This window comes from Nyctereutes procyonoides, unplaced genomic scaffold (genome assembly GCF_905146905.1).
Source record: "Nyctereutes procyonoides isolate TBG_1078 unplaced genomic scaffold, NYPRO_anot_genome, whole genome shotgun sequence".
Taxonomy (NCBI): Eukaryota; Metazoa; Chordata; class Mammalia; order Carnivora; family Canidae; genus Nyctereutes; species Nyctereutes procyonoides.
The window spans coordinates 8,827,123-8,841,939 of NW_026575121.1; the positions used below are offsets into that span (position 1 = coordinate 8,827,123).

The 14,817-nt window shown below is 35.7% G+C and overlaps 1 protein-coding gene across 2 annotated transcripts in view; it reads left to right on the top strand.

Annotated features, from left to right (window-relative positions):
- VWA8 (von Willebrand factor A domain containing 8) overlaps positions 1-14,817 on the top strand; it is a 342,943-nt gene that overhangs the window by 128,779 nt on the left and 199,347 nt on the right. For both annotated transcript variants that reach the window (XM_055335701.1, XM_055335702.1), the window contains 3 exons: positions 2,397-2,512; positions 9,563-9,669; positions 13,341-13,447. In XM_055335701.1, coding sequence (XP_055191676.1) covers positions 2,397-2,512; positions 9,563-9,669; positions 13,341-13,447 — 330 coding nt within the window. The remainder of the gene's footprint in view (positions 1-2,396; positions 2,513-9,562; positions 9,670-13,340; positions 13,448-14,817) is intronic.

Below are 14,817 nucleotides of genomic sequence, written 5' to 3' on the forward strand. Positions count from 1 at the left end.
CTCAGGGCCACTGTACTGCCCTCATCGCCTCCTGTGACATTTCACCCTGGCCTCTTCTGACCTAAAGAGCAAGTTGCTTCAGAAGTTCTCTTTTCTGGTTTTCAGTGAAAACTGCTGTCTCCTAATGTTGCTGATCTAAATTAGGAATTAATCCAATAATAATCCGATACATTAAATTCATATTAGGGGCACCTAGTATGGCTCAGTTGCACAACCTGCCTTCAGCTCAGGTTGTGATTCCAGCGTCCTGGGATCAAGTCCCAACTCAAGCTCCCTGCAGGAAGCCTACTTCTCCCTCTGCCTATGTCTCTGCCTCTCTCTCTCTGTCGCTCATGAATAAATAAATAAAATCTTTAAAAAAAATTTTCATCTAAAGTACAAGTCACATCCCCTTCCTGTGTTAGATTTTTTTTTTTTTCCATTTTGAAGAGGCTTTCAACAAAAATTGCTGACATTTGTTGAACACCTATGTGTCTGACCTAAGGGCTTTAGAACAATCAATCAATCTATCTATCTATCTTTCTTTCCTTTTCTTTTTTCTTCTTTCTTTCTTTCTTTCTTTCTTTCTTTCTTTCTTTCTTTCTTTCTTTCTTCTTTTTTTGTTTCAAGTTTTTATTTTAATTCCAGTTAGTTAACATACAGTGTAATATTAATTTCAGGTGTAGAATTTAGTGATTCAACACTTCAGTACAATGCCCAGTGTTCATCACAAGTGCCCTACTTCATCTACATCACCATTTATCTATCCCACCCAACCACCTCTTCTCCAGCAACTCTGTTTGTTCTCTGTAGTTTAGAGTCTGTTTTCTGGTGTGCCTCTCTTTTTTTTTCCCCATATGTTCATGTTTTGTTTCTTAAATTCCACATATGAGTGAAATCATATGGTATTTATCTTTTTCTGACTTACTTAGCATAATACTCCTGGCTCCATTCATGTCACAGCTAATGGCAAGATTTTTTATGGCTGAGTAATATTCCATTGTGTGTGTTTATGTGTATACCACCTCTTTATCCATTCATCAGTCAGTGGACATTTGGGCTCTTTCTATAATTTGGCTGTTGTTGAGAATGATGCTATAAACAGGGTGCATGTATCCCTTTGAATCAGCGTTTTTTGAATCCTTTGGTTAAATACCTAGTAGTGCAATTGCTGAGTTGTAAGGTAGTTCTATTTTTAACTTCTTGAGGAACTCCGTACTGTTTTCCAGAATGGCTGCACCAATGTGCATTCCCACGAATAGTGTAAGAGGGTCCCTCTCTCTCCAAATCCCCACCAGCAATCGTTGTTTTCTGTGTTGTTAATTTTAGCCATCCTCACAGGTGTGAAGTGATATCTCATCATGGTTTTGATTTGTATTTCCCTGATGATGAGTGAAGTTGAGCTTTTTTTTTTTCATATATCTTTTAGCCTTCTAGATATCTTCTTTGGAGAAATGTCTATTCATGTCTTCTGCCCACTTTTTATCGGGGTTATTTGTTTTTTAGGTGTTGAATTTGGTAAGTTTTTTATAGACTGTGGATACTAACACTCTTAACAGCCTTAAAAGTGAAGGCATTATTATTGCCAACTTAAATATGAGAAAACCAAGGCTTGAAAATGTCAAATAATCCACCAGGCTAATAGATGGGAGCCTGATTTGTCAGATTCCAACAGTGATAAACTTTATCATTACATTACACTGCCCACTAGGATGATTTCAATACCATGTCAACAAATACTTACTCATACTCACATATCCTGAGTTCCATACTAGCAGCTCTATTAATGGAATTTCTTTCTTTTTTTTTTTTTTTAAACAATAAGAAAACAAAGTGAAATTATTCTGGCAGTTTAAGGGAAGGATTTCAAACTGCAAGCTGCCACCCAAAGGACAAACTGGTTGACACCTCTGTGGTCAGAAACCTAAATTGTCCACAATTCCTTTTCTCTGTATCAGAAGCCATAGATCTACTTAAAGCTCTGAGCATTTTCAAGCTGTCTTAACAGTTAGGTTTTGTGGAGGCAGGAAAAAAAAAGAGCAAATAGTTAATTGTACATAAAAGCTATTTGTAAGTCAGGTGTGACCTGTATTATGTAACATCTTTCCTCCATCCAACCTCCTCTCCCCTCCACCCAAAAAACATATATTCTCAGCACTTAGCACAACGAAAACAGTGTTATTGAATTTAACTGATGAACACTTTTTATAGATTCTTTTTTTAAAAAAAAAAATCTTTAAGGTTGTTAAGTGTAAATTGGTTTTCATTTATTTTTATTTGTAATTCATTAACAGTACATATGTATTTTAAGTTTGGCCTTGTCCTTCAGGAATAATGAATTCTGCTCTGCTACTCATCTAAAGTGACTCAGCAAGTTGAAACAAGACTCTTAACAGGCTGTCTTTGCCTTTTGACAGGCACAGTCACTGGCAGCATCACTTTCTACCAGACAGCTGTTGCGGATTTCTCGTCGACTGTCACAGTACCCTAATGAAAATCTTCACAGTGCAGTTACTAAAGCCTGCCTTTCCAGGTAACCATATTCCTCTTTCTCACTAAATTCAAGTTTCTGTGTCTTTGCTAAAACGGTAACATAAGTTTAATTAATAGTCAATACCCATAAGTCTGGAGAAAGTATTGCCTGAATATGTAGCTATTTCAATCTCGTGTTCAGTTATTAGAACATATCTTATCCTACTTAGGCATAACAATTTTATAGATGAGAAAACTATTTAAGTCACTTGCTCAAGTCCGAGAGTAGTAAATAAGTAAAAGTGGGTTTGGGATTTGAATGGTGGTTTATGTGTCTTCTGAACTGGTGCTCTTCAGCATTATACTGAGCACCTCCCAAATTACCATTGGAACTCTCCGTGCTTGATGGTACTCTCCTATTGCCTAAGTTTAACAAAACTAGTATCTTTGTAGTCTACACTAATATTTTTTATACTTGCTTGGAAATTATATAAAATATTGGCTTATAAAATTTTTTTACAAAATCATACTTGCATGAAACCATATTAAAAGAATAATAAAAAAGAAGGACATCTGGGTGGCTCAGTCAGTAAGCATCTGCCTTCAGCTCAGGTCATGGTATAAAGGATATATACCAAAAGTTTAAAGCAAACGTCTTTATGATAAAATACTTATATTTCCTTTAGAGTTAGGAGCAGAACAAGAATGTCACCTTTCTATACTTTCAGCCAGAGCATTTGCCCAAAGTTATCTGATTGGCTACCTAAAAAATTCAAGAGAAACAATAAGTCATTAGAAAAATAGAGTGGGGATCCCTGGGTGGCTCAGCGGTTTAGCGCCTGCCTTCGGCCCAGGGTGTGATCCTGGAGACCCGGGATTGAGTCCCACATCGGGCTCCCTGCATGGAGTCTGCTTCTCCCTCTGCCTGTGTCTCTGCCTCTCTCTCTCTCTGTCTATCATGAATGAATAAATAAAATCTTAAAAAAAAAAAAAGAAAAATAGAGTTAGTGAGATTACTTATAAATCCAAATCAGTGACATTCCTATATTCCACTAACATTCAATTGAGGAAGTCTAATTTTTAAAAATAATCCCATTTGAAATGATAGTAGAAAGCTTTGAGCACCTAAGAGTAAGTCTAATGACATGTAATGCTTTTATGGAGAAAAGCATAAATCTTTATTGAAAGCTGAAAAGGACTTAAAGGGAAGCTATACCATGTTCATGGAAGGAAAGTATTGTAAAGCTGTTTTACTCCAAATTTTATATAGATATGATCTAGCCGGATACTACTAAGGATATACAGAATTTGGCAAGCTGATCTCAAAATTGGCATGGAAATAATAGCAGAGGAAATTTTGAGGAACATTAAGAGTTGTACTTTTTCTGTCAGATATCAGGATCCTTTATAAAACTATATTCATTGCTTATAGTATGATATTGGTGCAAGGAAAGGCAAATAGATTATTAGAATAGACTACAGAGACCAGAAACAGACCCACACATCTGTGGGAAGTTAGTATATATCAAAAGTAGCATTATAAGTCAGTGTGGGAATGGATGGACTTGTCAATAGATGATTAAAAATGAAAAATATCCATTTATCTCATACAAAAAGTAAAATCCAGATATATGACAGAAACATTATAAGCCACTCTATAAGTTATAAGCCACAAACCAAGAGATCTTTGATAAAATTTGTAATCACAAAAGGACTGGTATTCAGGGACTATAAAGTATACAAACTAAAGAGATGAAAGAATCAACCCTAAATGGACAAAGGATGAATAGGCATGCACAGAAGTTAATTCAGATGACCAATAAACATTTGAAAAGATGCTCAACTTCGTTATTAATCAGGGAAATGAGATTTAAAACAAAAATCAGCTATCATTTTATACTCTTATAACTTTTACCTATAAAAATTAACATTTTCTGTGAATAGAAGAAAATGTAATTATATTACTACTGTTGGAAGGGAAGTGTCATCACTTTGGAGTTATCTCACAGTATCTTTATGCCTAACTATATTAATACTCTGAGTTGAGGATTCTATTTCTCGATGTCACCTCAGAGAAAGACTTAAATGAATGGATAAGGAGGCATGTATAAGAATGTTCATCGCATCATTGTAATAATGAAAAATTGGAAATAACTTATCTGTCCATCAGTAGGGAATGAATATATAAATTGAAATATTCATGTAATGAGATACTAAACAGTAGTTAAAATGAAGTAGCTCTATGTGTATCAATCATGACAGTTTAATATCAAGTAGAAAAAAAAACAGTTTGTTGGGATCCCTGGGTGGCGCAGCGGTTTGGCGCCTGCCTTTGGCCCAGGGCGCGATCCTGGAGACCCGGGATCGAATCCCACATCGGGCTCCCGGTGCATGGAGTCTGCTTCTCCCTCTGCCTGTGTCTCTGCCTCTCTCTCTCTCTCTCTCTCTCTGACTATCATAAATAAATAAAAATTAAAAAAAAAACAGTTTGCAAGAGGAGAGTTGGTATATACTGCCATCTCTAAAAATGTTAATACAACAAAAATGCAATTATTTTTAATTCATACATATATAGCAAAATAAAAATATGAACAAGAGAAATACACACCAGTTTCAGGGTGAGAATTATCTCCAGGGATGGAGAGAAATTAAATGCTTAATAGTCCCTGTAGTTTTCTATATGTTTGAAATACTTTATAGTTTTAAACAATTTAAAAAACTTAAAATTGCTTACTTTTTATACTCACAAATATTTCACTATATAAGTTAATTTTTCCAGTGTTATCAACTGACCACATTAAGCTCTACTTTATTACCACTCTATGGCACTTTGCAAAAAGTGAAACAGCTATCTTGATTTATGCATTATCTGTTGGCTTTAGCAAGCCTACAAATTAAAAAACCTTTTTTACTAACCTTCTATTCAGAATACCACAATCACAGAAAGGAAAAAGAAAATTATTGGTGCATAAAGGTTTTCTTCTTTTTTAATGACCTTATTCCATATTGAAGCAGTGAAAAGAAATTGAATTTCACACACAAAAAATTTTTAATTGATATAATTTATATTCATGAAGTCTATTATTTAGCAGACAAAACAAAAGAAATGCTCTAGTGTAAATTTGTTAAACATTAAATTTATTGACTATTAGCTTGGCTTTTCAAATCTTGTTAATTTAATTTTTAAAATACTTTTCATTTGTTTATGCCTGTTGAGTTCAGATTGGAACATTTCTTCATCTGAGGGAATAGTTCCCTAGGTACTTGATCCTCATATACTATTTTTTTTTCCTTCTCTCATATACTTTAATATGTACACCAAGTCTTGGAGCTAAATGCCTACTTCATTTTCTGGATAGTTGAAAACCTAAGAAACCAAAGGGAAGAAACTTTAGAAGGTTAGAAAGTTATCAGATCTTTTATATTCCAAAAGTTTTTATTGTAGAAGAGTTAATGTGCAGTTCCTATAATAAGAGTCCTATTCCACTCAAGCATTTTGCAGTCCATTACAGTATTTACTTATAGAAAATCTTGGGGTGATGATTCTTTAGCGTTGAAATTTGAGGCAGAATTATAAAAATTAGAAATGAAGATTAACTGTCTCTGACATTGAGGTAATGGGGTAATTTTCATTCACCAAAAACTTACTTTGCATACAATATTTTTCAAGAATTTTCTTGTGACATAAAATGAATGACATCTATATAAAATTCCCACTCTTTATATTAAGTAATGTTTTAAAAATCATGAGCCTGATAGGACTAATCATACACAGTATGAAATGATTATAATTATTGTTGATGTGTATTTTTTGTTCTTCTGAAGAATGATTTTGCTTTCGGGAGAGACTATTCAGGGATTTACTTCTAGCTTTAAAAATTGCTGTTCGGGGCACCTGGATGGCTCAGTCAGTTAAGTATATGACTCTTGATCTCAGCTCAGGTCTTGATCTCAGGGCTATGAGTTCAAGCCCCACACTGGGCTCCATACTGGGCATGGAGCCTACTTTTTAAAAAAAAATTGCTGTTGAGTGTTTTAAGACTATAATTTCAGAAACCTAGATCTTTAGTTTTTTTTTGTTACTCAGCTTACTCTATAAGTCTAGCAAATCTGAATTATTTTAATGGGTCTTTGGAAACTGTTTGGTTCCATTTATCTTCCAGATATCTTGGCTAAAGTTAAGTACCTTCAAACATTTGAAATTTGTTAATAACTTTTATATGCCCTTTTTCCTTTTCTAGTACTTCATCTGTCTGAATTGACAAACAAAACCTTCCCAGAAAAGTAAATAACTCACATATAATAAACTAATGTTATAAATAGGATGGGCCATGTTATCTTTTTTTTTTTGTAAGATTTTATTTATTTATTCATGAGAGACACAGATTGAGAGGCAGAGACACAGGCAGAGGGAGAAGCAGCCTCCCTGCGGGGAGCTGGATGTGGGACTGGATCCTAGGACTCCAGGACCGCGCCCTCAGCCAAAGGCAGTCAAACCCCTGAGCCACCCACACATCCCGAGCCATATGTCATCTTAAATATTCCAATGCTGTTTATAAACTTAATATTAAAATCACGGGTATCAATTAACTAATTACACACTCTAAATAGAAGTCAAAAGGCTGTCTGATAACCTCTGAGACCCACAGTCTTTTTCTCCCACTCTTACTACTAATGGCAACATCCATCTTTCCTGCACTGGTAATTTGGGAGCATCCCCATCCTTACTCTAGCTTCTCATGCTACCATCCTATCTTATTCTTTAATCCAAAGATTATATCTCACTTCTGTGACATTGACACATTTATTTGAGTTAGCCATGGGTAACTACTTCTGTTTCTGTGTTTCCCAGAATGTGGTTGAATCTTTATTTTTTTGTTAGAACCAAGACTATAGAGACGGGAGACTTTCCAGTTCTCTTATTGCTGGTAGTAAATGAAGATAACAATGATAATGATTTTTAAAAGGCACTAATGCTTATAATGATAAATACGCTTTAAAACTTTACAACAACAACAAAAAAAAATAAAAAATAAAACTTTACAACAGGATATGCCTTTGCTTTTGTTCTAGGAAAGTAGGATAGGGTGATATTTCATTCATTCACTCATTTATTTTACAAAAGGCCACAGAAGGAGAGGAAAAAGCAAGTAGAAAATATCAGTGAGCAATGGAAAAGGAAGTCATTAACTAGAAAAAATTGAAACCTAGAAAAAATTAAGGTTGACCTCATACTACCTGACATACTTTCTCCTCATTTGTGGAGTCAGCCGGTATCTTTTAAAATGTAGATTCTAGAGGTAAATATATTTCAGCTTCCATATTACCTTTGATTATGTGGTAGTGCTGTCTGGGTGTGAGGTTGAGAATAATTCTGAAACATTCAATCTCAGTAGAAAAGAGTATCATATTTTGGCAAGCAATGTGTCTGTCACTGCCAATGGAAGGGATGCCTATATGCCCTTTTTTTGCAGTTCCCTATGGGCTTCGGAGGGCAGTCTAGAAATGTCCCAGTACAGAAGTCAATGAGGATGTGTTGAGAACAGGCTGTATAGATGTCAGGGGTTTCTGGGAATACCACATAGTCTCAACTTGAAAGTGGTTATTATTGATCAAGGTGGTCTGACAGGAAGTAATGGAGGTACACCTGTAGGACCTCATGTCACTAGGTAGGACACTAATGTGTGGAGATGGGCAGGTCAGACATGGTGCCAAGACCGGGGCTCTGGAAACAAGATGAAAGCCCAGGTATTGGGTCTGAAAGATGAAGTGAGGCCTTGGTTTTAAAAAAGGTGACAATCTAGGAACTACGATGAAAGGTCAGAGATGCACAACAGTTAAGTCCTACTTGATGCTCAACTGATGAGCTACCGACACAGAGTGATAGAAATCCCCCCAATCATAGCCTGGAACCAAAATGAGGAGGCAAGTGGGGGACAGGGTCATCTATGTGAATTCTGTCACAGGGACAGGAAATTCATCAATTCCTCACACACTCATTCTTTTGCTGCCTTGCTCACACCAGTGTCTCTTTTGCTAGAGCTTATACTCAAGGCTGTAGGAGCCACCACCAAGGATTTAGAGCTATGGAAATCCTAAGTTAGAAATGTCATGTTCGAGGCACCTGGGTGGCTCAGCCAGTTAAGCATCTGCCTTCGGCTCAGGTCATGATCTCAGGGTCCTGGGGTTGAGCTTTATATTGGGCTCCCCACTCAGTGGGGAGTCTGCTTCTTTCTCTCCCTTTAATCCTCCACCCACCCATGACCCCCCTCACCCAACACTCTTGCTCTCTCTCCAGCTCTCTTTCTCAAATAAATAAATAAAATCTTTTTTTTTTTTAAAGTGTTATGTTCTTAGTTTATTTGGAATATTGTGGCAATAGCAGTTACTTTATAGTAGGATAGCACAGGTAAAAGGTTAAAAATCATTTCTGCAGGCTCGCTTGGGATCATAAATTCCAGATTCAACTTGATTTGGGTAGGTGGAAAACTTCATTTTCATGATGTAAGCCCATGAGGCTCATACAATCTATCTGTCGATGAAGAATGCCTCTTGCCACTCACCAGATTGTTGTTTTGACAGCATATATATAGAATAGACAAGCAGGTATATTTTTTAAATGGAAGGAAAGACCATACTGTGTAATCCTAAATTGAATAATCTGTGTTAGAAAGTAAACATCATTAATCCACTAATTTGAATTTCTGATTGCCAGGTTAGAGCAGGTTAAAGTGTTGTTTTATCTATTTAAGAAAATTTGGTAGTCCAGTTAAACAGTTAAACAAGATTTATGAGGTACACTAAATCCATTTTAAAAAGTAAATTAAGTCTTATCCTATAAAATGTTGTATATACCTGAATACTGCTAATTACAAGTAAGTTTTATTAGAGGAGATCAACAAATATTTATCCTCACAGGTACTTAAAGTTTATATTTATTTTAAGACTTTTTATTACTTGGATTTCATGGCTCAAGACTCATCTTCCTTAATTGATTGTATTGAGATAAACAGAGAGAAGGAGAGAAAGAGTTTGTGTGTGTGTGCCAGAAAGATACTTAGGAATCACAGTAAGCTTTGACTTTATCATTCTGTCCTCCCTGCCCCACCAGGTTCTTACCAAGCCTTGCGAGGTCAGCATTAGAAAAAAACTTGGCAGATGCTGCAATAGAAATAAGTACAGATAATCATCAGGAACCAGAACTGGAGAATTACAAATGTAAGTATTTGACTTGTTTCTTTTTTAAGTGAATTAATAATTATCAAACATTTGTATTATTTATTATTTTAATTTCAATAAAAAGTGGCTTTGTTTTCCATCTACTTTGTTTTATGTATTGGGTTGAAGAAAAGAATCTTTTATTTATTTGTTTTTAAATTGAAACCCACTTACAAATTAAATCTTAGAATATTTCCTTTATTTGGGGGCACCTGCATGGCTTAGTTGGTTAAGTGCCTGCCTACGCTCAGGTCATGATCTCTGGGTCCTGGGATCTCCCTGCTTAGCAGGGAGTCTACTTCCCCTCTCTCATTACTCCACCCCCTTACTTGTGTGCACATTCTCTCTCTCTTTCTCTCTCTCTCTCTCAAATAAATAAAATCTTTTTTTAGAAACAGAATATTTCCTTTATTTCAGTGCATACCAGATATAGGTCCTCCTCCGAAGATTCACAGTTGGCACAAACATATTCAAGGCTCTAAGAGTCCCTGCCATAAATAAACTTGCATGATTTGGTTTTACCTTTTTTTCCCAAATATATTTCACCATAGAATCTAGAATTCTATTTTCTTTGTCCAACATTTACATTTTGAGGACCACTAGTGTCCTAAGGGATATGTTCAGGAAACTGTTCTAGGTTGATCTAAAATAAAATAATATTCAGAGTACCATTTTCATGCCTTTTTACTCCTTCTGTTTCCACTTATATTGTCTTTTGTGGGACTTTTCTTCTGGGTAACGATAAGTATTTTGAGCTTTGGGAAAGTTTAGCTTTTCCTGTAGAAGTTCCTGATTCTTCAATTAGAGCACAGCAAAAGGTTCTCTATTTTTTGAGGTAATTACATATTCTATCAAAAATCCAATGTGGAGCCACTGTCTGACAAGGACTTATTGTGGTCCTCTTTGTAGTAGATGTTTTTAATAGTTGGAGCTACACTGAGACAGGAATTTGGTGTTAAAGAAATGAGATGAGAGATCCCTGGATGGCTCAGTGGTTTAGCGCCTGCCTTCGGCCCAGGGCGTGATCCTGGAGTCCCTGGATCGAGTCCCACATCAGGCTTCCTGCATGGAGCCTGCTTCTCCCTCTGCCTGTGTCTCTGCCTCTCTCTCTCTCTCTCTCTCTCTCTCTCTCTCTCTCCTTCTCTCATTAATAAATAAAGTCTTATATATATAAAGAAATGAGATTACTTTTTTTGAGTAAACTTATAAACTCCACATACTGATGGATCTGGGTGTAGATATGCAGAGCCAGCTCAAAGAGACAATAACTCTGGGACCTGTGACTCATAATGTTACTTGCCTGCATCTTTTAACACATCCACTGAAGGACTGGGTTGTTCTGACTATAACTTGTTCAGTCTTGGTAACAAGCTAGTGTTAGCAGTTTCCATCTAAGCCTTGCATAGGGCCTAATGAACCTAAGAGACTTTTGACTCATCTGGTTCCACTTATCTTTAATGTCATCTGTCTTGAGGAGAATTCATTTAATGTACTCTCCTTGTTTGGAGGACAAGGTTCACCAAATAATATTCTGATGAGGATTTGGCTTTCAGTATAGGTTTCCCTCCAAATAATATGCTGATAGGGCATCCAATGTATCATAGGCCCTTATAAAAGTTGCAGTTTTCATTGCATTGTAATATTTTCTATTCTTTTATATATCAGAATTTATTTTTTTTTAATTTTTATTTATGATGGACATAGAAAGAGAGAGAGACTGGCAGAGACACAGGCAGAGGCATAAGCAGGCTCCATGCTGGGAGCCTGACACGGGACTTGATCCCAGGCCTCCACGATTGCGCCCCGGGCCAAAGGCAGGCGCTAAACCGCTGAGCCACCCAGGGATCCCCTATATATCAGAATTTATATGTAGATCAGAATATATGACTTTAATATTCTTCTGAGAGTCAGGTTTGCATTCAGTTGATATGACAAAATTAGGTTTTGAGTCTTCCAGACTAAGGGCCTTGACAAATGGACTATAATAATAACATTCTATGAGATTTCTTATTAGATAGCTAGCAGGTTTCTCCCAAGGAAGTACAAGTACCATCAGCCTCTGAATGCATTTCCCTTTCCAAGCTTGAAATTTTAACAATAAACATTACTTGAGTGTATTAAATTGTCCTAAAGCCCCAAATCTACTGAACAGATGTGTTTCATAAACTAAACCATAGATGATATCAGATGCACTTGAATTTGAAATCATGTGTGTCATCTCAATATACATGTATATAGTAAAGTCCCTGCCACAATCCTGGTCTTTCTCTGTACAATTTTATATTGGATCTGATTCAGAGAACTGCTGGTAGTAAATAAACAGTAGATTCTCAACATGACGGCTTATGGGTTTTCATCCCTGTAGAATGTGTAAATAAAAGGGAAATGGCAAGGATCTATTGGAGGAAGAGGTCTCCTGTGCTTTGGTAAATGTGTTGCACTCCGCACTGGTTAAACAGGGTGACAGTTGATATTTTTAGGTCAAAATCTTTTGCAGTACTCCAGAACACAGATGTTACTTTTCTCCACTTGTCTTTCAAAATGCTTTAGCACAAAAGGGCAGTTTTCTTATTTGAAGGACGGGGCGGGGGCAGGATAGATGGATCCGTTGTTTAAGGCATCATAGTAATCTGTCCGCTTACTCGGGTATTTCCACAGGATGGAGTATTATTTGGAGTCAAAGGATTAAACATACCCCACTTGGCAGAAAGAACATTAGACTATACTAAGTTCTATTTTTAGCTCTGCCCATGTTAGCTGGGTGGTTTTAACACATTACTTAATTTATGTCCTTAGCTTCCTCATAGTTCTTGTCTCATTGTTAAGAGAATTACATGAAATTATGTGAGAAAACAATGAAAGGCCCAAGATCTGGTTTGAGATCTGGCCCAAGAAGGTCCTTAGTAAGTGATGGCTCCTATGGTGATCATCAGTAATACTCTAACAACTACTACCATTAATGTTATGATTATTAACCTTGGAATATGTCAGGCCGTGAACATGTATATCTCTTTACTGGAGAGAACGCAAATGAGATGTGTTCTTTGACTTCAGATTTATTACTGGGTTTGCTGGCTGTAATGAGCTCATACTCTATTCTCGACCAACTATTTAAAGCAAATAGGAGACATCAAATAGTAATTGTCACAGAATAACTGTGTAATACCTGGGATGCTTATTTAAAAATACAGATCTCCTGGACTATCCCTGGAAATAGTAATTTCAGGGGTCTGGGGTGAGTTGGTTAATCAATATTTTTTTACTAGAATTTTAGGGGGTTCTCATTTGGAGTTATTCATGGGTCCCCAGAAATGATATTCAGAGTACTTCAGAACTTTTGAATATGTATTTGGTTTGTTTATATGTTATAGTCTCTGACAAAACAAGCTTATGAAGGTGGCTTCACTGAGTTCTGGTGGGGGCAGTTCTTCTCTAATTTTATCTATATGTTGTTTGCTACATGCATTATTTTATGTAAAATTTGTTATATTTTGAAACATTTTAAGCATCTTACATAAATCTGTGTTTTATTACTACCTTCAAGCTTACTTCTTTTAAATGTTAAATTGGAATTCGTTAATGAGTCCCAAAGATGTTAAAGATGCTGTATTGCATTATGTTTGCATTGAACTTGGTTACAAGTAACTCTTTATCCTGTGTGAAATGTTTAGGTGAAATAGCATCTGGAAATCTGAGGATTGGAGCCATTAGTGCACCGATCTATAATACCCATGAGAAAATGAAAGTGCCTGATGTTCTGTTCTATGACAACCTTCAGGTAAGATCATTGCTTTGCACTTATGGATAAATCACCTCTTACATTGTGGTAATTAACTCTGCAGTGAAACTGATGTTTAATTACTTTTGTAATTTGCTAAGTTCAATTCATATGATGCAAAATGAGATGTTGAAACATATTAAGGCATTGTAAACTCTTAAACTCTTTTCAAAGACACTTGAAAATTGGAAGAGTTGCTACTGTGATTAGAGTAATAGATTTTATATGTGCACATGCACTAGATTCCAGGCAAATAAAGTGAATATATCATTAAATTAAAAGCAGAATGAGCTAATACTCATCCTCTCTTTTGCTTTTAGTAGTTCAAAGAGGATGTGTCCTGTTCTTTTCCTCATATTCCTTTCCTTTTCCTGAAAATCCCTAATATTTTTCTATTCTCTATTTGTCTTTTTTTTTCTTTTTAAGGGAGGAAGATAGATAATTTCTTACTTGTAAATTAACCAATAATTATGGACCTTCTACTAAGACACAGAAATAAGTCTATCCCCAGAAATCTTTACTATAAATCTTCATTTTAATAAGAATGTTTTCCAGAGAAAATTACCCATAATGTAGAAGAATTTTTTCTTTTCCAGATTTTATGTCAAGTGGTTATATATTTATTTTATAAAAAGAAATATACTTAAAATTTTCTCTATATTTGGTCCCTAATATGCATGTAAATAAAAACCTTAAATTATGTTAGAAGAACTTGCTATTTCTTTTTTAAAGATTTATTTATTTATTCTGAGAGAGTGAGAGAGAGAATTCATGAGCAGAAGGGGCAGAGGGAGAGGTAGAGAGAATCCCAAGTAGCCTTTGTGCTGAGCACAGAGCCCTACCTGGGGCTTGGTCTCATGATCCTGAGATCATGACCTGAACTGAAAACCAAGAGTTGGACACTTAACTGACTGCGCCACCCCCACACCCCCACTTCTTACTATTTTTACTCTACTGAGGAGTTAGGAAAATTAAAAAAGGTTTTTATCTGTTATTTCTCAATCATATTTGTTGTTCAATTAGTACCATAATTTATATCCCTATATTATATTAACAACATAGAAGTATTGGGGCAAATTCTTTCTCAATAAAAATCACGATCCAATGTTTTGAAATCTGTCAAAACTGTAATTACTCCCTATGACATAGGCAAAGGCATCACCTGTATTTGTTATATATTTATTCTATAGCCCATTAACTAACGTAGGTTTTACTTTCTTCCAGAGCATTAATGCTCTTACACAAGAAGTGGACAAATGAACAGATAATAAAGATACTTTTAAAACACAAAGGAGGAAAAGAACCTTGCCTGTCAAAGAAAGACAAAAACATGATTATAAGGAAAATTTACTATTTCTAAGCACTGATGG